The sequence below is a fragment of the Notamacropus eugenii genome, chromosome 6 (genome assembly GCF_028372415.1).
Source record: "Notamacropus eugenii isolate mMacEug1 chromosome 6, mMacEug1.pri_v2, whole genome shotgun sequence".
In the NCBI taxonomy this organism is placed as follows: domain Eukaryota; kingdom Metazoa; phylum Chordata; class Mammalia; order Diprotodontia; family Macropodidae; genus Notamacropus; species Notamacropus eugenii.
The window spans coordinates 384,222,132-384,245,601 of NC_092877.1; the positions used below are offsets into that span (position 1 = coordinate 384,222,132).

At 37.4% G+C, this 23,470-nt stretch overlaps 1 protein-coding gene across 2 annotated transcripts in view; it reads right to left on the minus strand.

The window, feature by feature from the left end:
- The window catches only part of FGF12 (fibroblast growth factor 12), a 390,802-nt gene that overhangs the window by 8,203 nt on the left and 359,129 nt on the right, over positions 1–23,470 (minus strand). For both annotated transcript variants that reach the window (XM_072618871.1, XM_072618869.1), the window contains exon 4: positions 5,952–6,150. In XM_072618871.1, coding sequence (XP_072474972.1) covers positions 5,952–6,150 — 199 coding nt within the window. The remainder of the gene's footprint in view (positions 1–5,951; positions 6,151–23,470) is intronic.

A 23,470-nucleotide genomic window follows, 5' to 3' on the forward strand; every position in this document is an offset into this window, starting at 1 on the left:
CTTGCTTTCTCTGTCTCTCTCCTGCTTAGAAATAGCACGATGCAGTATTTAGTCTGGCTCCTCTAATGACTCCATTTCACTTTTGCGTTATCATCACCCATCTCCCATCCCCATCTCATTTCTCCACTTGTCTGCCATTTTCTACATTACTTCCTGAATCAGAATACATTTTAATACCTTATGTCTTTGAAAAATTGAACTTCTTTCTCTGTGACAAAAATAAAATAAAGTAAACAGACTGCCATTTCAGCACCACCAGTGTGGACCAACGGAATAGGGAAGTAGAAGAAGGGTGGAAATGGAAGAGATGGAGGAGAAGGGGAGAGAAATGGATGTAGCTACTTGAGAGAGGATATTTAGAAACTATGCCTAAAGCTAATCAGGGAGGTCACCACTAAGATAGATTGAAAAGGGAGGATTAGTAACAACATCTGTTATCTGCAAGAATAACAATGGAAAGAGAGGAAAGAGAAAGGAGGCTCTATCCTTTCCATTGTTTTGGAAGATGCCTGGGTTTGGATGAGAGGTAAGTAGAGGTTAGAGACCAAAGCAGATGGCAATGATCTCAGATATAAAGTCCATTGATCTGTCTGAATATATTCTCTAATTACCACCTCGAGGGTGCTAAACACAGGATGAAGGGGTGGAGGGGTGGTGGTTTGGGTGGTCATTAACCTGTCAGGATACATGAGTCACAAATAATGTTCTTAGCTTTTAGACTATACTTGGATAACGTTGACATTAAAAATGTCAGCTCCCACAAACTCAGCATTGCTAAAGATGTCTGTCTTGCTTGGCCTGGTCTCACAAAACACCCTGACTCACTTCACTATTGTATGATACATAGAGTTGGAATTGGAAAATTATTGTACATAGTAATTAACAAGGAGTAATGTGCTTAGAGAGGTGGTAGTAACAGTGAAAGTGGTGTGTGTGTGTGTGTGTGTGTGTGTGTATGTCTTTAGGTATAGGAACATTTATATACCCAAACAACTATGGATTGCTACAATGAAATACCATTTTTTCCCTTCTTAGATTTCCAAATTTTTCTTCTAAGAACTATTCCTATGAGTTTTTAAAACCTGGTCTTTGCAAAAATAGGACCTCAAGAACCTTCTCCAACATTCACCCAAGAGCTGAATCTATTTTTTCTGCCTACCAAACGATTACTATACATTGATGTAAAGTACTGCTGAAACCTCCCTGCTTTCTGAAAAGTCTTCTGGATGTGGGAAGAGATAAGATGACAGTTTTTCTTTACTCCTAATTACTTTACTTTCTGAGAGACTTGAATTTGAATATAAACACATGTGTAGATAAGTAGACATATTTACATACAATATCAATAGAGACAGATTTACATATAGATAGAAAAATACACACAGCATACGCACATAACATGCATAAATATAGACACAGAAACAAAGATAGATAGAAGTGATAATATTATGACGTTCTCTGTAAATCTGAAAGAGCTCTATAAATGCTGGCTGTTAGTAATAGTATGGTTATGATTACTGGTTCTGGTCAGACCTGCACTACTTGGGTAGTTGTTCAGAAGATGGGCTGGACAGCTGAAACACTTTAGAGAGATATCAATTAGGATGCTATTCCGATAGTTCAGGAAAATACGCAGTTTGATAAAAGGGAATGAATAAACCCTCTACCTGGGGGAAGGGTCTTCACCCCATGCTTAGAAGCTTTGGGTGAGTTTACTTTCCTTTATGAAGGACAGAACATTCTCAAATGACTTTGCTCTTAACGAGGGGGCACAGCCTTGCCTGTGCTTTTCCCCAACCTTACAATGAATATAATGACCCTTATGCTTCCTTGGTCTTTTATTAAAAAGACCTGGTCCCTGCTCTTCTGCTCAATACCCCTTATCCTAAGTGGTAAAATAAAGGATGCAGACTTCTCTTGGCTGTAACCAATATTTCATTCCTAATGTAGATCAAGAGATTCCCTGATAAACATCTTGCTAATGAATTCTTGGTAAACTGTACTCATCAAATGAGAGAGAATGTATTGTTAACTGGAGAGAAAAACCAATCCTTTCCTCAAAGCCTGAGTCCCCTCTGTTCCCATGGAGTGGGCAGTCTGTCTAGTGAGATTAGGAGTTTTAGGCTTGGATTTATAGGTTTACAATGTGTCCACAAATCTCAGATGCTTTCCCTGGCACCCTAATTGCTCTGTCACTCTGTCAGCTCATCAAGCCACCTTTTCCCTTACTGATGATATCTCACTTTTCTTTTAAAAAGTAAAAATTTCTTTCCTTTCCTTATAGTAAAGGAGAAAAACATCTAGAAATGGATCAAGAAGGCACCCATTTCTCCAGCAATTCACTGTAGTTTCTAAATGTCCGGCATTCTATTGTTAGAATGTCTGCACTTTGGGGCTATTTTGTATTGCTCTAAAGACTGAAGTAGAAAATCACCCTGAAGGTAAAGTTTAACTAGAGACAAGAAGAAGAAGAAAGAAGGAAAAGGAGGATGATGTGATGGAGGAGGAAAAGAATAGTAGAAGAAAAGGAGGACAAGAAGAAGGAGAAAGAGGAAAAAGAGAATAAGAAGAAGGGTAAGGAGGAGAAGGAGAAGAAGAATGAGGAGGTGAAAGAGAAAGAGGAGGAGAAGGAGAAGAAAATAATGATGATGATGATGATGATGATGATGATGATGATGATATGTTCTGTTTTTATTTTCCCCTCTGTGTAGCAGTGCGTTCTCTAAGTGGTGAATATTGTATTCAAAACATTTGTTGGCATAGTATTTAGCAGGGTCTGTAATATATACATATATAAATATACATATGCATATATAAACATTTATGTTTATACACATACATGTGTAGAAACACATTTTAGAATGAAATGGTGAGTAAAACATGGCTGTGAGAAGGAGAAGGAAGAGGATAATCTGGAGAACAAGGAGAAGACATACTTTAAGGAAATCTCATTCATTGGGGTTCAAATTTATGTAGACTCTAGCTCAGGGGATCATCAGTTCATAAATTCATAACTGGATCTTTCAATAGCTTCCCAAACCAATCAAATTCTAAATTCAAAGACAAAAAGAAAGTTATGCATTTTAACTAAATATCACCTTGACAATCTCAAATTATGAAAATCCCAATAGGAACCTCAAAAATAGCTGATACTTTGAAATCCACACTAGGAGACAAGCACATACAAGGAACCAAATCACTTCTCATCTTTTGATCTCTCAGGAAGGAAAAACCCAAGTCTTGAGCCTTTAAAATGCTTTATGTAACTTTAAGTCAACTAATCTCCTCTGTGCTGCCCAAATTCTGCATCCCCTTGGGACTCTTTAGAGCACTCACTGTGACATATTGAAGGGACAGCATCAAAGACTTGCACTAGCATTTTAAAAGACAGAAAATGACCTTATTCCCTCCACATGTGAGGAGAGACATAGCAACAGTGCCAAGAATCAATGAACTTTAAGAGTAAGCAACAAGCACAGAATTTCTAATCAGTCTCTCTCTGTCCCTGTCTCTCTGTGTCTCTGTCTCTGTGTGTGTCTCTCTTTCTGTCTCTCTCTTCTCTCTCTCTGTCTCTCTATTTCTCTCTCTCTATGTGTGTCTCTCTCTCTTTCTGTCTCTCCTCTCTGTCTCTGTCTTGCTGTTGCTCTCTCTCTCTCTCTCTCTCTCTCTCTCTCTCTCTCTCTCTCTCTCTCTCTCTCTCTCTCTCTCCAGATAGAGCAACCCCTTTTGCAGCAGTGCAGCAGTCTGGTGAATTTTATAGATACTTTCTCAAAGTATTTTTTCAATGCATAAAATCAAATACAGAACATTAAAAGGAAACCAAATATAATGAAATTCAGTGATCAAAAAGTATTTTTAAAAATTCTCAGTACACACTGCAGGTTTAAGTGTCTGATTAGGTGGTCTCCTTAAGAACCACTTAGTATTTCCCCTTCCTCTCCAAATATGGGCATCTTTTTAGATTTTGTCCTTGAGTACTTATCCTCTCTGATAATCAGTGTCATCTCTCCTAGTGGTTTCAATGGCCATTTCTGTGACTTTCTACTTTCTACATCATACTCCAACTTGTCCCCATATTTCTATTGTCCTTTTGGCTTGCTCCCTGTCCTTTGATGTCTCTGTCATCATACTCCAAACTCCTTGATGGCATAGTATTGTGTTTGGTTTTTTATTCTGGTTTGCTTTGGCTTGCCTTTCTTTGAACACTTAGCACTGATCTGGGTACCTGGTCAAAAATAGGTGATGAGAAACACTTGTAGAGTTGACTTGACTTTAGTGGCTCAAAAGAACTTTGAGTTCAACATCTTCCAAATGGAATTGAATAGAAAAATTAGAAGACAGCTTCTATTTAGGCATATATGCTTATTTAGAAAATGTATGGTCACTGTGATTTCAGGCATATCTGGGGCTTCTCTGAATGAGGAATCATGTATTTTTGTCCATCATCATTATAAAATCTCACATCTTCTTAGCTCTTTGTAGCATTTTGCAGATATTACCTCATTCAATCCTCACAACAATCCTGCATAGTAGGCATGCCATTGTCTTCATTTTACAGGGGAGGGAACTGAGGCCCTAAGAATTTAAGTGGCTTGCCAGAATCACACAGCTAGGATTTCAAACTTCATAGATTAATCCATAAGACTTCTGCTGACCTCCTCATCATCTTATTATTATCTTCCCATTAGACGACAAGTATGTATATCCTCATTTGGGAGTATAGCCTTTATTTAACTATAACAGGGAAACTCTGGCTTGGGAATTCAATTCCAAGGAAAAGGACTTGAGAATGGAATGAGGCCAAAGCAGCTGCGTTTCATTGTTTAGTCATCCATTTCCTCACCACCTTACGTTCATGGCTCTCGGTGAAAGGTAGAGCATCATGGTTGGGAGATCAAAGAGACTGGGAATGAACTCTCTTCTCTTGTTTGTCTTCTTCTTCTTTCTGTTGTTGGTCAGGAACTAAATGCTATCCTAGGATTGGGTTATCTATCCAATCAGGTCCCTCCCAGCTCTGAATCTCAGGACCGAATGATCCTTTGCTTGAATTGAAAATACTTGAAACAAGGAAATAATATAACTATTGCCAAAGTAACTTGATTTGGCTTCATAACATAAAGGAATTTTAAAGAAAAAAAATCCAGACTGCCAGATAACGCAAGTATTGCTTGTGGAGAAATTTATACACAAATGGGATATCCAAGAACCAGTTTTTAGTGACCAGGGAAAATTAAATTTGTAGGCTAGAAGATCTTAATGGAAGTTAGAAAACAATAAGCATTTTCAAAACCAGTCTTTCTCTACTTCTTTCTTGAAAAGTGCAAAGGAAAATGAATATATCTCTAGAGAATGTGTTAGGTTTTCCCTGAAAGTCATCCCTTTCTTCAATAAGAATGCAAAGATTTTTGTCTGAGAATAAATAGGGAACTAGTTGAGAACATGATATCATCTGATGGAAAAAAGGAGACAATCCAGTTTAAAATGCTCAACGTTTATCTAGAGAATGAGATAGTAAGGAACTTCCAATTCTCTGCTACCTCTCCATTCCATCTATTTTGGGATGACTTAGATCATTTGAGAATCTTCCAAAGACCCTGAAATGACACTGTCCTATCTTTTTTTTCTGACAGGGTACAGGAGAGGAGTCACCAACTCCAACTCTAAGGGGCATGGTCAAAGGATGAGAAATTCTTAAATTTAGATCCAGGAGTAGCTCCAGCCCAACTCCTACATTTTACAGATGGAGAAACTGAGGGGTGAAATGTGTTGCCTATAATCAGAGAAGTAGCAATAGCAGAATCAGAATTCAGATCCAGGGTTTCTGATAGGTTCCCACAGCTGACTGGGTGACCTATAGGGTGCCTACCATTTCTGAAATGAAAAATAATTATTTTAATGAAGAGCTAACAAGAATAACAACACCAAGAGATAAAGGTGGAGGGTTCCCTTACCTTCAATGGGTTTAGGGACAAAGTGTGATGAGGGTTTGGTTTTTTTCACTCTATTTCCTTTCATAATTTGACCTTCTTTATTGAGTCCCAGAAACCAGGCTCTCCCTGATTCTTGCTGCCGGTAAAGTGTAGAAGAATAGATGACGTAGTAGTTTTCAAAGACAGATTCCTTAAATTTGCACTCAGGTGTGAAAACATCCTGCAAGAAAAAGAAAGTGGAGACACAAAATCAGAAAGGAAGGAATTCGTCAGCAGTTACTTCAAACTGGCATTGCTGAAAGACTACCCCTGGAAAGGACAAATCAGTTGACTGAGCAAAGTCTCAAAGACAGTGAGCCACATTAGACTCACAAAGAACATAAAGCACTCCTAGACTGGAAGATCTTCTCCTCCAGTTTTATTCAAACCACATGTCCTGCAAACCTTCATGATTGCCAAATTAAATAGGTTGAGCCATATTTGCACTGCAATTCTCAAAGTAGTGGCTTATTAACTTAAGTGATGACAGGTATACTCATCATAGGTTCCTTGCCACATTGTAAATGGCATCACTGAATGGGTATGCCTTGGGCACAAGAGAGTTAAAACAAACATAATGCATTACTATGTGAGGAAATATCTAAGGGAACACAAAAACTGCCAGGACGATGAAGAGTGTTCAGAATATCCTGGATGCTGCCCTTTTAAAAAATAGAAACAATTTCCTGCATTAATTTTGTCCAGTTTCTTGAACATGTCAGGGAATAAATTTGGTAAACTGCATTTCTGTAAGAGAATCAGAGAAACTCAAGAGCTAGCAGGGTCCTCAGTGGCTGGCTATTCTGAACAATACCTGAAAAAGTCTCCCATATGATCGAACTTCAAGTAGCCATCTAGGTTTTGCTTTAGACCCACCAGTGACAAAGAACACCCCACCTACCACAGTACCCTACTGCACTTTAGGACAGTTTGAAGTTCATCTTGGCATCAAACCTAAATCTTTCTCTTGGCACCTTTCACACACTGCCGTGAGTTTGGTCTTTTTGAGTCAAGAAGACCACATTTCATTTCACTTCAGTGGGATAGATAGTCCTCAAAGTTTGTGAACACCAGCAATCACATCTATCCAATGCTTATCTTTTTTGAGATTAAAGATCCCCTCTATCTATGCCCAATCCCATTATGGAATAATATCAAACCCTTTCTCTTTCCTGTTACCCTCCTTTGGATACTGTCTACCTTATCAATTTCTTAGAAAAATTGGTGCCCAGAAAGGAACACAAAATTCCAAAAGTGCCTTGACCAGGACAGAGAGTCATGTGACCATGACCAGCCTAGTCTTAGATACATATTGGCCTCTCCCAATGTGACTTCAGATAGCATTAGCTGTTGAAGCTGCTGTATTACAACAAAATCCTCCTTGAAAGCCTTACAGGCATGAGGAAATTGTAAAAGCTAATACAAAGCAGCTGCTTCAAGCACACCACTGAGAATGGGGCTTTATCATGATGGCAATATAAACTAGGAGAAAAGAAAATCGAAATCAGCCCTTGGCTGCCCCAGTGACTCAATAAGAAATTTGTCAGCTTCATGGTGAAAACAAACAAAAACAAACTGACCAAGTGAATCACAGACATTTTATGAAGAAGTCATGTGAGTTTTTCCTAAAGTTAAAATATAAAAGATTTCAAAGGGATGAGATAAACCAAATCCACCTTAATTCTAACTAACAAATGAATTGTACCAACACCTATGAGAAGTGTTTTATGTTCAGAGCAGTCCTGGGCTGTTTGTGGTTCCTCTAAGGTACTGTCTCTCATCTGTAAGACTGCATGTTATAAAGAGTATACCCATGTTTCATGACTTGTGAGTTTCTTGCCATACTGAGAGTTACTGATGAAGAAATAGCAGCCACCAATGACCACAGCCCTTCCTGGTAGCTGGTTCTTTCTCTGCTAATTACTGTGTTTCCTCTACTTAGAAATCTTGGGTCTGCACCAGGGAATCCTACAGCAAGTTGAAATCATGTATGTATAAAATATAGATAGATAGGTAGATAATATATTTATATATTATATATTTCCTAGAAATAAAAAAGAGCATAGGTTAAGGTCCTTTGCACTGTTTAAAGTTATTAGTTATTGTAAAAGTAAAATAAAGAAATAAAGAATGGATATGGGGCCAGAGATTTATTTCTGGCAATATTATCAACCTGAATCAAACACACCAGGGAACCAGTAAAGAAACTGATTACAAAAAGCTCAGGAAAATTCCCCTTACTTCATTTTTCAATGTACATAATTGCATTCGTTGGCCTTTGTCTTGTCTTTTGAAAAGTCAGTTCTTCAAAAACATCGTCTCTCATGGCTCACTGTAACCAAGATCAATTTTCTTTATTACCAAGAACTTAAACCAAATGAAATCTTGGGTTGACATAAATTTGGATACTATTTTGAATTCCTGCTTTTATTATAATTTAATAATTTTAGAAACATGAGAATTTCAAGTCAAAATAGTTCATTAACAAAATCGAACACCTGGTGACATTTACTGTTTGTTAGCAGTGAAGGTGATTCATTCTAATGTTTTTGGCATCTTAATTTGACTCAGTTCACATCTGAAGTGTATAGAGGGAGGCAACCTTGGAGACAAAAGAGACACAATGGGATAGGGAGCCTTGATTTCTCAAGTACTATGAAGAAAGGGTGAAATACTAGCAAAAAATAAGCTTTCATTTGTGGCATCTCTGGTATTCTCCATTTATTTATACTCATTGTTGTCTTTGGCATCATTTGATCATCATTGGGAGGCAATCTGTTGTAGTGTATAGCAACCGGGTTTTAGGTTCAAGTCTCATCTCTGACACGTACTGTCTGTGTGACTCTGGACACACAACTTCAACCAACACTACTCTAGACAACTGTCTACAATTCTCCATTGTATGGAAAGTGCCAAGCAATATTAGAAAAGTAGCTTCTTCATCCAAAGGTTCCCCATGCCAAGAAATTCCTGGTAGATTTCCTATCCCTCTTAATATTTGGTTTGCAAATGACACAGCTTCAGTGAAGATAATGAATAATTTATGCAAGGACCGGAAATTCAGTGTTTTCAAAGACCACTCTCTCATCAGTAGACACTCAGCTCATGGAAAAGTATGTTCTCCTTGTTCCATGAGAAAAAAATCAATAAATCCATCTTCTTGTTTACACAGAAAAATTCACATGCTACATGAAAACCCACATTAAAAGTTTAGTTAATTAGCTCAAAGTAAAATGGATTCTTTTGCTAATTAGATATAACAAACAGAAGAGAGAACTCAGCCTTCTTAAGGAAGGGCAAAAACCAAAACGATTGCCTAAAACCTACTCTCAGCTAAAGCAAACTTCAGCACCTGGGAATGGAGTGCTGCAGATTGACTGCTGTGACTTGGACTCTGCGCCATGTCAGTATCAAATGGCTGCAATGGGAAAATGAAAATGGCACTTCAGAAATTGGATTCCACCCACCATCTTCCTCCTCACTTTACTCTTACTCATTTGCTGCAGAGTGGAGTTAGAAGAAATTAAGAAAGCAAGCTAACTGCATCTACTGTAAATGTATATTAGCTAGTATTAACTGGGCCCTCTCTGCAGTAAGCAATCATTCTAAACCCTCCCCCCAACAAATTTAAATTGGAATCCATGGAAAAACTCAACATACTATGGAAAGACTGTTTTGGGATTCTGGGAGCCCAAGAGGAAGTTATACCTCATGAAGGCCACACAAAGAGAAAATAGTATCTTACAGCAACCAGGAGTCATGAATTTTCCTTTGTCACATGTGCTCTCTAAGATAGAGCTCATTCTCCATAGGTATGAAGAGGGTTACAGAGGCGAATGTGCCTCTCTCAGTGTGGGAGTGGGGGTATAACTGTGCCCTTTATAAATAAATACTCTTTTCTAGATGATAACTCTGGATGGCTAATTGACATCAACTAGTAATCAACATATTATAATATGAATAAACTACCCCCAATTCCTCATAGTTATCCCTAGAACCCTTAGAGAAGTAATTGGCAAACTTCTGGGGCCTTGGTAGCCTGATGCATGTTGGGGAAGTAGCTGCTGAGTCTTCAATACACATATTCTAAGACTACACAAGACCCAAAAAGATAACGTCACTCAGCAACCTGCTATTGATCAATATTAGGTGAAGAATAAACAGAGAGGAGTATCTTTGTCAAAATATCTGTCATTGCTTTGGACAATATCTCACACAGTTGAAAAGGAAGGATTTGCCACAGTAATCAAAGTCATGCAGATATTCCTATATGCGAATGGCTTTGCACATGTTTTAAAAATCCCGAGAACTCTCTGGCTCCTTAATAACCTCTGCAACCAAACAACCAACGACTTATGCAATATTCTTTAAATGCTTCCAATGTACAATGCTAGGTGTTGGGCACACAAAGCCAGAATTCCAAAAATCTTTGCCCTTATGCATCTTAGTCTGTCATTGGGAGACAACATGCTCATCGGCAGGGGGAAGGGTTTAAGGCTCCTTATTAGGAGTGGTAAGGCACTAACAAATGGGATACTGCTCATCAAAAAGGGGAATTGGTAGGAATCAAGCATTCTTTACTGGAGAGGTGAGTCAGGAGTATGTTCCAAGCATGAAGAGAGGAAATGAAATGTACATGAGTAAAGAGGAAGAAAAGCATTTTAATGTTATTGATCTAAATTTCTTGAGACCTAACGTATGAAAAGAAAATAAAAATTAATGAATTACACCCCACCGCCCAGATTATGATAGACAGGTGGTTGGACAGAGAGTTCAGTAGTACATCTATTTAGGATAAGCACTACAAAGGTACAATATGATGAAAGGAAATGGAGAGGATTTAAATTGGAAATCTGTACAGATGAATCACACGCACACACACACACACTCAATTATTTTTTATTAATTTATTTTTAGTTTTCAACATTCATTTCCACAAAATTTTAAGTTCTAAATTTTCTCTCCGTCTCTCTCCACCTCAGGATGATGTGCATTCTTATTACTCCTTCCCCCAATCTACCCTCCCTTCTATCACACCCCCCTTCTCTTATCCCCTTCCACTCTATTTTCTTGTACAAGATAGATTTCTGTACCCCACTGCCTGTATGTCTTATTCACCAATTGCATGTAAAAACAATTTTTAACATTTGTTTTTAAAACTTTGAGTTTCAAATTTTTTCCCTTCTTCCCTCCCCATCCACCCTCATTGGTGGTGGTCACGCAAAATACTTCCATAACAGTTATGTTGTGAAAGACTAACTATATTTCTCTCCATCCTATCCTGCCCTCCCTTTTATTCTGTTTTCTCCTTTGACACTGTCCCAGTGATATTCCATGTTTGCAAATCTGGTGACACCACAGTGGTGGGAAAAGTAAATTGTACCTACCCCACAGGGCATTTAAACATGCATGATGGACATAAATGAGCATAGATAGTGACATCAGAAATACATTCCAATGACTCAGTATTCCAATAGATCTGCAGTCTTATTCAAGTAGGCATCCCCTGAAATGATATAGTTCCCAACATCTTCTGAGAATTTCACATTGGGAAGTATAAGAGTAGGATTCATTTAGTTATGATGAAGGACGACAGATGAGAGAATACAATGCATAATATTTCAAAACCCTAACACTATAAATGGGAGCTACAGCAACAATGGCAGCTGCCATTTCCATAGCACTTTCTGTGCCAGGCAATGTGATGGATGCTCTACAAAAGTCATCTGGTTTGCTACTCACCACTCTGAGAGGTGGATGTTATAATCCTCCCAATGTTACAGATGAGGAAGCTGAGGTAAACATGTTAAGTGACCTATCTAGGGTCATACAGATAGTGAGTGCCTAAGGTTCAGATCTCAGAACTCAGATCTTCCTGACTCCCGGTCCAGGGATCTACCTGCTGCCTACAAGTTGCCTCTGGCAGAGAACCTGGGGAATGTTCAAAAACATTGAGAAAGGCTATGAATCTAAGAAATTTGATGGGAGGAGAACATCACAAATAAGAAGCCAAGCACAAATGTTGACTTTCTTTGGAGGAGAAAGGACTTTCATCGATGCTGACCTAAGTGCCCTGAAGTGATCAGACAGTGAAATACTAACCAATGTTCCAATACTTTTTATTGTATGTAAAGCTTAACAATCAGGGGTCATTCTAACACCTGTCAGATTGGGAACCATTTATTGAATATATTTACATTTTGTACTTAAGAGGTACATGAATGATGAAAATTTGGAGATTGTTGAATTTACCTGAGAACTATTTGTCCCCATCACTTTTCCACCTCCCACAATCTAAGTCTATTTTTTCCTATTATAGAACTAACATTTTCACTGACATGTGAATACATTGTAACTGTCTTATCTATTAGCCAATGTTTGAACAAAGGACTATTTTGGTGGTATCCATTGGAAATGGACCCTTCTTGCTAAGACCAGAAACAAAATTCTTCATGTAATAAAAGCATTAGTGATGACAGAAATGATGAAGAAAAACACAATATAGAAATTTAACAGTAGATATACTTTGGGATTTTTTTTTCTATTGAGATGTTCTACATTTAGGTTGATATCAGGATTTCACTTGTACTTGATTCAAACCATGACCATCTCCCAGCCTGGGATCCCTCTGAAACAAGGTTTGCTCCTGCTGTTACCCTCATAATAAATGAGATACTTCTTCAGGAATTTTATCTACCTGGATAGATATCATTGATAATTAGTGAATGTTGTTCTCTCACAGATCACAGACATCCACATCTAACTAGCTAGCTGTTTTAATCAGCCAAGATCTGCTTCACAAATCCTTCCCTGATTAAGAATGTAACTCATTTTTAACATATACAGTCAATCAAAACAAATTTCTATATTGGTTAGGTCCATTTTTTTGTCAGATTCTACACTCTTTCAGGATGTCAATATACAATGAAATAGATTCTGACTTAGTAGATGATTGTTGAATGAATGACTAATTCAGGAAAGTTACCATGTATGATGACTTTTGGTGCCAAGAGAAAAACATCTGTATATACTTCAGCCTATCAGTCAAAGAAATGACATCAATACTTTCTGGTTACCAAGTCAAGAAAGAAAAGTCCAGAGAGTGGTGGTATCATGGGCAGCTCCCTTTCACATGTCATGAGTCATTTGAATTGGTTAATTACAGAAGATTTTCATTCTCTCTCTCTCTCTCTCTCTCTCTCTCTCTCTCTCTCTCTCTCTCTCCCCACTTTCTCTCTCCCCTTCTCTTCCCCTCCCTCCCACCTTCTCTCCCTTTGTTTGTCCCAAAATTATCATAAACATGGTTTTATTTTTGTGTTAGGTATAAGAGTGATGGCATCCCCTTGAGTCATTGGGATCATAGCCCAACAAAAGGGGTGAAAAGGCTAAGCCCTTTATTATGCAAAAATCATTTTAGACTACAGTATTCTATTTACGGTACTTGACTGCTCTGTTGACAACATGGGATTCATGAATGAAAGTGTTAAAATTGTTGACAACTTTACTTCAACAAAGAAACCCACTAAAGTGGACCAGCCTTTGTCATTTCAAACTTTGGATGGTTGCTGCTGCTGTTCATTCATTCATTCATTCATTCATTCATTCATTCATGTACCAATCTTCATGCCATGCAACCTTTGGATATATGACAAAAAATCTTGTGGGATGGAGTGTTCACTGTTGATCTTTAGCACACACACACACACACACAGACAAAGGGAAAGAGAGATAGACACTTACTTTATGAGGGTTTTTGTTCTACACAAGGACCTTAAATCATTTCAACACCTATGTCCTTATTATGACAAGTAGAAAGAATTGCCACAGGCAAATGGAATCCAACAAATAAAGACTGATAATGAGAAGTCCTTCCCTTTCCTTTTATCTTATCTTTCTTTCCTTCTCTCTCTCTCTCTTTTCAATAGATAAGGCAGGTATGAGTACATCAAGGGATGCAAAAACGTAGCAGATATTTCAGACTTTCTATCACGTGATGGTGTCATCACCCTATTCATGTATTAAAACCTTGGAACAAGAATAATTACATGACAAATTGGAATTGATGCTAAGAAAGACAAAGACGGGAAAGACAGCTGCTTGAGACCAAGCTCACAAAGAAGAAATCTATGTGAGATGTAATACTATGATGAAATATTTTTAATATATTTATTTGATATCTAATATGAGGGATTTGGAACAAATGGGAAAAGAGAATAATATTACAACCCAAAAATGTAACCATGCTGACAAAGAAAACTACCAACCCACAACCTACTTTTTTATCTCAATAAAATCCATAGAGAATGATATATATGTATGTGTATATATGTTATATACATGTATATATAGTATATATCAAGGTCATCTGTGACTACAACATGAGAAAGTTACAGTAATGCTTGTGAACATGAGTTTACCTGCCAGAAAAAGAAAAAAAACATACATTTCTTGAGCATATACTAGCTTTTGGGTTCTGTGTTAGGTGCTGAGAATTCAAAAAATAAAAAAGAAACAGTGCCTGACCTTAAGGAGCTTATATTCTATTAAAAAAGACATACACACAAACATACATACATACATGTATACACACACACACATATATATACAAACACTCAACACATATACATACACACATATATATCTATATAAATATAGATGCGCACACACACACACACACACACATATATATAATATATATATATATCTGATTGAATTCAAGTTATCAGATGGGGATACCAGTAGCTAGGGGAATGACATTTAAGCTAAGATGAGGTAATTTTGATTTTTATGATGTAATATTGATAGTGACGGGCATTCCAGATATGTGGAACAGATCTTCCCTACAAGAGACTAGAGAAAGGAGGTGATGATATGTCATGTGCAAAGTCAGTGTGAATGGTGACATTTTTTTTGGTAACACTAACCCTTGGCACATAGGTACTGATCAATGCTATAATCGGCCAGGAAACGTAGACTGAATCCAGATTTTGAAGGGCTTAAAATGTCAAATACAGGAGTTTTTGCATTGCCCTCCAGGCTGCTAAAGCTGCTTACACAAAGGAGAGACAAGGTCAGACCTGCATTTTGGGATTTCCAATTTGCCAGTTGTATGAAAGATGAATTATAGAGGAAAGGCAACAATGTTTCTGAGGCCAAGGAAGAGGCTTCTGTATTTGTCTGGGCAAGAGAAAATCACGGCTTAAGCCAGGGATTTCAGCATGCTTCTGAAGTTCTTTCTTGACTCCAACAACTCATTCAATGAAGCAATCAATTGATCATAACTTATTTAACTGTGTGTCAATCACAAATCTTGAGATACAAGGAAAAAGCAAAAATGTATACCTCTTGTATCATCAATAGCTTCCATTCTGATCAGTGATAATAGCATGTAAATAATTAGGTACCATCATATTTTACTTGAGGGAAGGGGTGGCCTTAGAAACTGAGGAGACAGGAAAAGGCCTCCTTTAGAAGGTACAACTTCAGTGGAAATTCAAAAGAAGCCAGAGCTTTTAAGAGGCAGATTTAGCAGTGGGAGCTTTACAAGCATGGAGGCAAAGTTAGCACAAAAGCATGAAGGATTGTATGCAAGGCACACCAAGTAAGTCAGTTCTACTAGACTAGAAGGAGCACAGAAAGAAGCAGAATTTAAGAAAACTTTTAGAAAGGAAGAAAAAAGATCCAATTGGGAAGAGCTTTCAATACCAAATCAAACCAAACTAAACCAAAGACTATCATGATAGAGGTGATAAACACTGGTCCTTCTTGAAGAGGGGAGTGCCCTGGTCAGACCTAGCCTTTAGGATAATTATTTTGGTTGCTGAGTGTGGGATGAACTGGGGTTGAGGAGCAACTGGAGGCAGGCAGGCCAGCCAGAAGCAATGGGAGCCTAAGCTCCTCGGAGGACTGTGTGCATAAAGAAAAAGAGACTGATGTGAGATGATACAGAGAAAGGAATGTAAAGATAGGGCAACTGACTGGATATGTGAAGTGGGAGGGAGTATTCAAGTGTGATGAAAGAATAATGCTACCCTCAAAGGTAATAGAGAAGTTCAGAAAAGGAAAAGGGTTGGAGGGGAAAATGAGTCATGTTTTGGATGGGTTGAGTTTAACATGACTATGGAAAATCCAGTTCAAAATATCCAACAGGCACTTAGTAGCATGGGAATGAAAATCAGAAGAATTGAGTTAAACTGTAGTTCAATAGAAAGACAGACAGATAGACACACAGATAGACACACAGATAGATAGATAGATAGATAGATAGATAGATAGATAGATAGATAGATAGATAGATAGACAGACACAGTGATATATAGATCTAGGAAGATAAATAGAAATGGCAGATGACTTATGAATAATAACCCAACATGAAAATACTTTGCTACTGTTTTCTTTAAAACTGTAGTAGATTGCTGACGCAGCAATTAAACATCTGATCATTTGGAAGATGGTTTCTTTAATTGCTGCCTCGATTAAAAGACTACTGCTACATCTTCAAGTTGTGGAGCTGAACCAATTTTCTCAAAAGCTGCACCGTTTCAGTGTGAGTTCCTTTAGACCTTATCTATTAGCTAAGGCTGAGAGCAAGAACCCCAAGATGTTCTTTGTGATATCCAAGAATATCCAAATATCTATTGTGATATCCAAAGAATAAGCCAAGCTGATGTTTTGGGGGAATGGTGGTATTCAGTTCCAGATAATGTTTTTCTCAAATCATTTTCATCTTTTTGTTATAGTAGGATTTCAAGATGTGTGAGTGTTAGAATACCAACCCTTAAGACTCACTGGCCAATACAATACTGATGTACAAATATCTTCAGTTTTATCTCCTTCTTTCCTCTGAAATGAATCAGCTAAATAAGCCCTCAGTAAACCAGGGACCTTAGCAACCACAGTATCTATGACAAAGAATTTCCTATCCCTGAAGTGAATTTCTGAAGGCACAAGGTCAAAATGGGATGTTTCACATTAATTTTCTTGTGAATGAGGGTATTATCATCCTACCTGCTAAAACTGGCCTGAGAGCCCTTGAGCAAGTATATTCTACTCTTTGAACTTCCTCAGTTGTTTCCCTTGTAAAATGAAGAGTTTGGATCAGATGGCATCTAGATTCTGGTGGAGCTCTAAATCCTATGCTGCTGTCCTCATCCATCACAACTGGAATAAAGCATTGCTCAGTTCTACAACCAGATCCACTCTTTGGGATAAATACACTGTCCCATCAGCTTTCAGTCTCTACGTATCTTCTCTCAATAACATCTGTTTTCTGTGCTTCATTGAACAGTCGCAAATCTTCTGGTACGCGTCTGTTCTGAATCCTTCCCTTATGATACACCCAGTTCATCCTCTGGGACTGAGTCTCTCTCCTCTCTGCATCATAGAACTGTGCATAGCATAGGGGCTTCATTCAGACCCTTGACAAAGCACACAGGTTCCTTTCCTTTAAGTCACTGGATGTATATGTCTCTAAGCTTAACAGTTATCTATGGGCTTTCCAGTAGGTTTTCTAATTCACCAACTGTGAGCTGGAAAAAATAGGATGGAGTGTGTGTGCGTGCGTGTGTGTGTATGTGTGTGTGTGTGTGAGTGTGTGTATGTGTGTTTGTGAGTGTGTGTATGTGTATGTGTGTACATACACTGAGTCTATAGTAGAGATCTAGATGCCCATTATTTAGGGATAAGGACTAACCCAATCCAATAAACATTTATTAAGCACTTCTGACATATCGGTCACTGAGTTAAGTGTTGAGAATCAAGACAGCCCTCTCCCCTAGGGACCTTACAGTCTAAAGTGTTACAATATACAAAATACAACCTAACGTATTAAATCCTAAAGGATAAAGCCTCTCTGCGATCTTCTGAAAGAGGAACCTACTTCTGCCCATGCACATTGTCACTTTTTGTGTAATTTAGTAATTTTTTAGGAACTTGCCTGTGTTCCAGAAAGTTTAGCCTGCCAGTTCTGCCTGTCACAGGCAGAACTTGAATCAAGATCCTTAGACTCTGTTCAGGATACCCAGTTTTCCATTTAGGAAAACATTGCAGAAGGGATTCACCTTCCTTGTAGTCTCATGGAGCTAAACTTACACTTTCAATGTCATCTCCCTGGGAAAGGATTCCAGTATTCAGTGATTAAAACACTATTTCTTAAAAACTGCCTGAAATGTTCAAGGAGGTGAGAATTAAACATTTTTTTAATTTAAATTTTTAAATTCTAAATTATATTCCTGTCTTCGTCTTCTGCCCCCTCCTAAACAGAGTAAGCAATTAGATATATATTAAATCTGTGCTATTATGTAAAATTTCCTTTTTTGTGTATGTCTTTGAGCTGTAGACCTAGAAGTAATATCCCTGGATTAAAAGACTTCTCACTTTTATACACTTTAGGGAATAGTTCCAAGTTGCTCCCCAGAATGTTTGGGTCAGTTCACAACTCCACCAACAGTGTATTAGTGTCCCTTTTCCCACATCCCCTCCAACATCCAACATTTTTCCTTTTTTGTCATATTAGCTAATCTGAAAGGTGTGAAGTGATACCTCAGAGTTGTTTTAATTTGCATTTCTCTAATTAATTTAGAGTATTTTTTCATATGACTATAAATAGCTTTGATTTCTTTGTCTGAAAGCTATCTGTTCATATCCTTTGACTATTTATCAGTTGGGGAATGATGTGTATTTTATAAATTTAACAAAATTATCGATATATTTGAGAAATGAGGCCTTTAACAGAAATACTTGTTGAAAAGTTTTGGTTTTTCTTTTTCTTTTTTGTTTTTTGCTTTCCTTACAATTTTGGTTGCATCAGTTTCCTTTATGCAAGTTTTTTTAAATTTTATATAATCAAAATGACTTTTTACACTTTTTAATGCTTTCTATATCTTATTGGGTCCTAAATTCTTCCCTTATCCATCAATTATACTTATCATTTTCCTAATATTGAACATTCTTATATAAATCTCACCTGGTCATAGTATATTATCCTTTTGATTTATTGCTATAATCTCTTTGGCAGCATCTTACTGAAATTTTTTGCATCAATATCTATTAGGGAAATTGTCTATACCTCTTTTTCTCTGTTTTGGCTCTTCCTTAGATTAGCGGTTAATTTAAGAGAAATGTGGTAGGACTCCTCCTTTGTCTATTTTCCCCGAGAGTTTATATAGCACTCTGAGTAATTGTTCTTTCAAGGCTTGGTATTCACTCGTGAACCCGTCTGGTCCTAAGGGTGTTTTAGGAAGCTCATTGATGGCTCATTCAAGTTATTTTTTCCAAGACTGGATCATTTACTGAAGTATTTTATTTCTTCTTCTGTTCATCTGGGTGATTTATGTTTTGTGGATATTCATTAAAGCGTTGATATTTCATTTAGATTGCCAGATTTTATTGACGTAAAATTGGACAAAATAGCTCACAATACTTGTTTTCATTTCCACTGCTTTGGTGGTATATTCACCCCTTTCACCTTTCATATGAGTAGTTTGGTGTTCTTCTTTTCTTCTTTTTTTATTCAAATAAACCAAAGGCTTATCTATTTTTTTTGTTTCCATAAATCCAGATTTTAGTTTTATTTACTAGTTCAATTTTTTTTACTTTCAATTTTGTTAATCTCTCTTTTGATTTTAAGGATTTCCAATCAGGTACTTAATTAATGATTTTTAATTTGTTCTTTTTCTCTTTTGCTTTACTTGCATGCCAATTCATTGATCTGCTTTTTTTCCCTTTATTTTATTGATGTAAGCAATTAGAGAAATACAATTTACCCAAAATATCTCTTACAACATCTAATAAATTTTGGTATGTTGTGTCAATGCTGTCATTTTCTTTAATGAAATTAATGATTCTTATTTTGATTTATTTTTGATCCACTTCTTTTTTTCAGAATTAGATTATTTAACTTCCAATTAATTGTTTAATCTCTTATCATTGTCCATTACTAAATGCAATTTTATTGCATTATGATTTGTAAAGGATGCATTTAATATTTCTGCTTTTCTACATTTGGTTCAAGTTTTTGTGTTCTAGTAAGTGGTGAACTTTTGTGTAGGTATCATGTCCTGCTGAGTGGGGAAAAAGCTATATTCCTTTCTATTCCCATTCAGTTTTCTCCAGATCTATCATATCTAACTTCCACAGAGTTTCATTCACTTTCTTAACTTCTTTCTTTTTTTATTTTTAATTAGATTTAGTCAGTTCTGAGAGGGGAAATTTGAGGTCCCCACTGGTAGACTTTTATTACCTATTTTCTCTTGTATCTCATTCAATTTCTTCTTCAGAATTTTAGATGCATGTATGTTTAATATGTGCATATGAGATCCACCAAAAATGTAGGTGCATAGATCTTTAGTATTGATATGACTTCATTGTTTATGACACCTTTCATATAAGTTATACTTTCCTTCCTCAGCTCTTTTAATTAGATCTATGTTTGTCTTTGCCTTGTCTGAGATCGTGATCGCTACCCTGGCTTTCTTTGCTTCAGCTAAAGCATAATGAATTCTGCTCCAGTTTCTTACCTTTATCCTGTATCCTATCTGCTTCAAATGTGTTTCTTGTAAACAACCTATTGTAGGATTCTGATTTTTAGTCCATTTTGCTATTTAATTCTGTTTTATGTATGAGTTCATCCCATTATATTGATAGTAATTCTCCCTTGTTTACCCCCCCTTACACACCACCCTTTTTCTCCTCACAAGTGTTTTACTTCCCATCACTTCCTCCCCCAATCTACACTTCCATTTATCAGTTCCCCCTCCCCTTCCATTATCATTGGTATCTGTATCTAACTGAATGGGAATGCTATTCCCTCTTTAAGCCAATTTTGACTAGAGTAAGGTTTAAATTTGGCCAGCCACCCTACCCCACTCAAAGTCCCCCCTCCTTCTTCTACCAGAGCAATATTATTTCTCAACCCTTTATGAGAAGGTACTTTAACTGCCATTAAAAATATGACCCATTAGAGGGAGCAGCCAGGATGTGCCCAGACAGACTCTAGCGACAAATGTTGGTGATAGAATATGAAAGAAGACAAAGTAAGAAAAGCTCATAAACTTCCTCAGAGCTTGTGAGGATGCAGGCTGTGGGGAAATGGCAAATGCCCTTTTGTCATTGTCACTGACAGGGCTCAAAGCCCCATCCTCCTATCATCCCCTTTAAGGCATAGCAATCTAGCAGCACAGTAGCTGCCTCTGTACACCAGCCACTCCCAGACCTGCAGCCTGCAGAAATCTTCTAGACCCACAGTTCAGAAAGAAATGGAGGGAGGTGGGTTTGGGTGGTAGAAATATTGACTTCAGTTGTCCCTCCCTCTGCAAAGAAGTAAAGAGCAAGGCTTTGCAGGAGACAGTGACTTCTGAGGAAATGAGAGACTGGTCAGCTCTCTGCTTTTCTCCAAGGTCCAAAGCTGTGGGATATGTTGAAGCTGGCCCATGGATTGCCCAGAACCAACTGGGTGCAAAGCGGCTGCCACTTTAAAATAACGAGATGTTTAAAGAATGCTAGCAGTCAAAGAAAGTGACTGATGCTGCCCTGTAAGTAGGGGTCATTGGAAAACAATGGTCCTGGGCCTCAGCCCGTCCCTCTTTACAGAACCAGCAAATATCAGATGGAGGGTGGGGTCATTCCCCTCTTTGCCCCTTCCCCAATAAAAATGATCATTCTTGGTGCTGTCAATGTACTTATTGGTCTGAAAACCAAGTGAGATGAAACTCAGACAAATAACCAATAGGAGCCTCACAAAGAATGAAAAGGATTAGGTCATTAAAAGGAAGAGTCAAGAGAAGTTATGAGAAGGGAAAAAGAGACTACAAGATAAAAGGTAAGGGTTTTAAGTCATGGAGTGAGGGGAATGCTGAAGGTGCTTCATTTAGGGACAGGTCGGAAGGTAAAGTGCGTGGGGTTTGTTTTGTTGTCTTTTATTTTGTGGCTGATCATTTTTTGCTTAAGTAACATCAATAAATTAACTATGTATGTCACAATAAGTTCAGGTTAAATCAGCCTAGCTCAGTTAAATGAAATGTGTGGATTGAGAAAAGACTTTGGATTTCTTAGGTTGAATGATCGAAGTCCAGTTCCATTCCCTTGCCAAGGGGCTGATGGATTCCTAGAGAGTTTGAAGGAGAGTTCAAGCTGCATCCACCTAAATACAGGTATGGATTATTTCTACTCTCTTCTCTTTCTGTCAAATAAAACAAAGACTATCCTGCCAGGTTCTTTTACCAGAACTGCAGACACCATTACCCATGGGAGGAGAGGGGAGAGAATCCTGGAAATGAGCTCCACCCAAGCTGTACTGGGAAGTTGTTCTGAATTAAATTCCACATAGGGGTATAAGAAGCCAGAGAGAGAAAATGAACTTCTTGGGAGGGCTTCATGTATTGAATTCAGATTATGTGAGCCCATATTCTTAGAACCTGGGACAGGATATGGTAGGCATGGGCATTAGCCAGAAATCACATATGTAACAGTATACCAGTTCTTCCAATGCTGCAATAAAGACAATTCTGTTAACAGAAATTTCTAACACTCAAGAAAATTGCTTAATGTAGAAATGTTCTCTTAAATGCTACAGATTTTTAATTAAATCATTTTAACTAAAGCAATTGTCACAAAATATAAGGAAAATAAAATTAATTTTGGATTAATTACAAGGAGATTATCTTTCCAAGTTCCCCTATTATTTTTTTTCATATTTCCAAAAGGATGGTAGAGGGCAATGGAGACTTGACTTTCATTTTCATATTCATTTTTCAGAAGGAAAATCTCTTTTACAATTGCAAAGTGATTAAGAATGACTTTGCACAGTATGTCATCTTTCTCTTTGCATTAAGCTTAGATGAAATCAGCTGGCATAAAATTTCAGTTTCAAGTTCCAGTTTGTTACACACACACACACACACACACACACACACACATACACACACATGCATGCACATGTATATATGAAGATATGTGCATATATCTACATGTGTGTATATGTGTGAGCATATATATGGATTACTTATATAGTTATATGTGTAATATATGTATATATTATTATTAATTAGTATTAGTAGAATCCTAGCTAAAATTTTAATGTATGTGTAACTGACAGGATGAATGTTGCAGTGTTTGGCCACTCAAGTCTGCCATAGCTTGGATCTCATTAGGCTCCTCTCCTTAATTATTAGCCCCATGAACTTGTCTCCAATATCGCTTGTTTTTATTGGCTCTTAAAGCTACTGCATAGGGAAGCAAGGACAAGCATGCCCAGTTAAGGGATCTCACTGATGTATTCTTCATTTTCACCAAATCAGTATATTTTGTTTAACATTTCTCACAAGCAGGATAATGAATCTTTGTATACGTATATATGTGTTGTTGTCTGTCTCTGTCGCTGTCTCTTTCCATGTGTGTGTGAGACACACACACACACACACACACACACACAGTCTTTCAAAAAATTCATACCAAGGAGAGATGAGCTTTAACTGACTAAACAAGGTCAGAAAATAAAAGTAAAT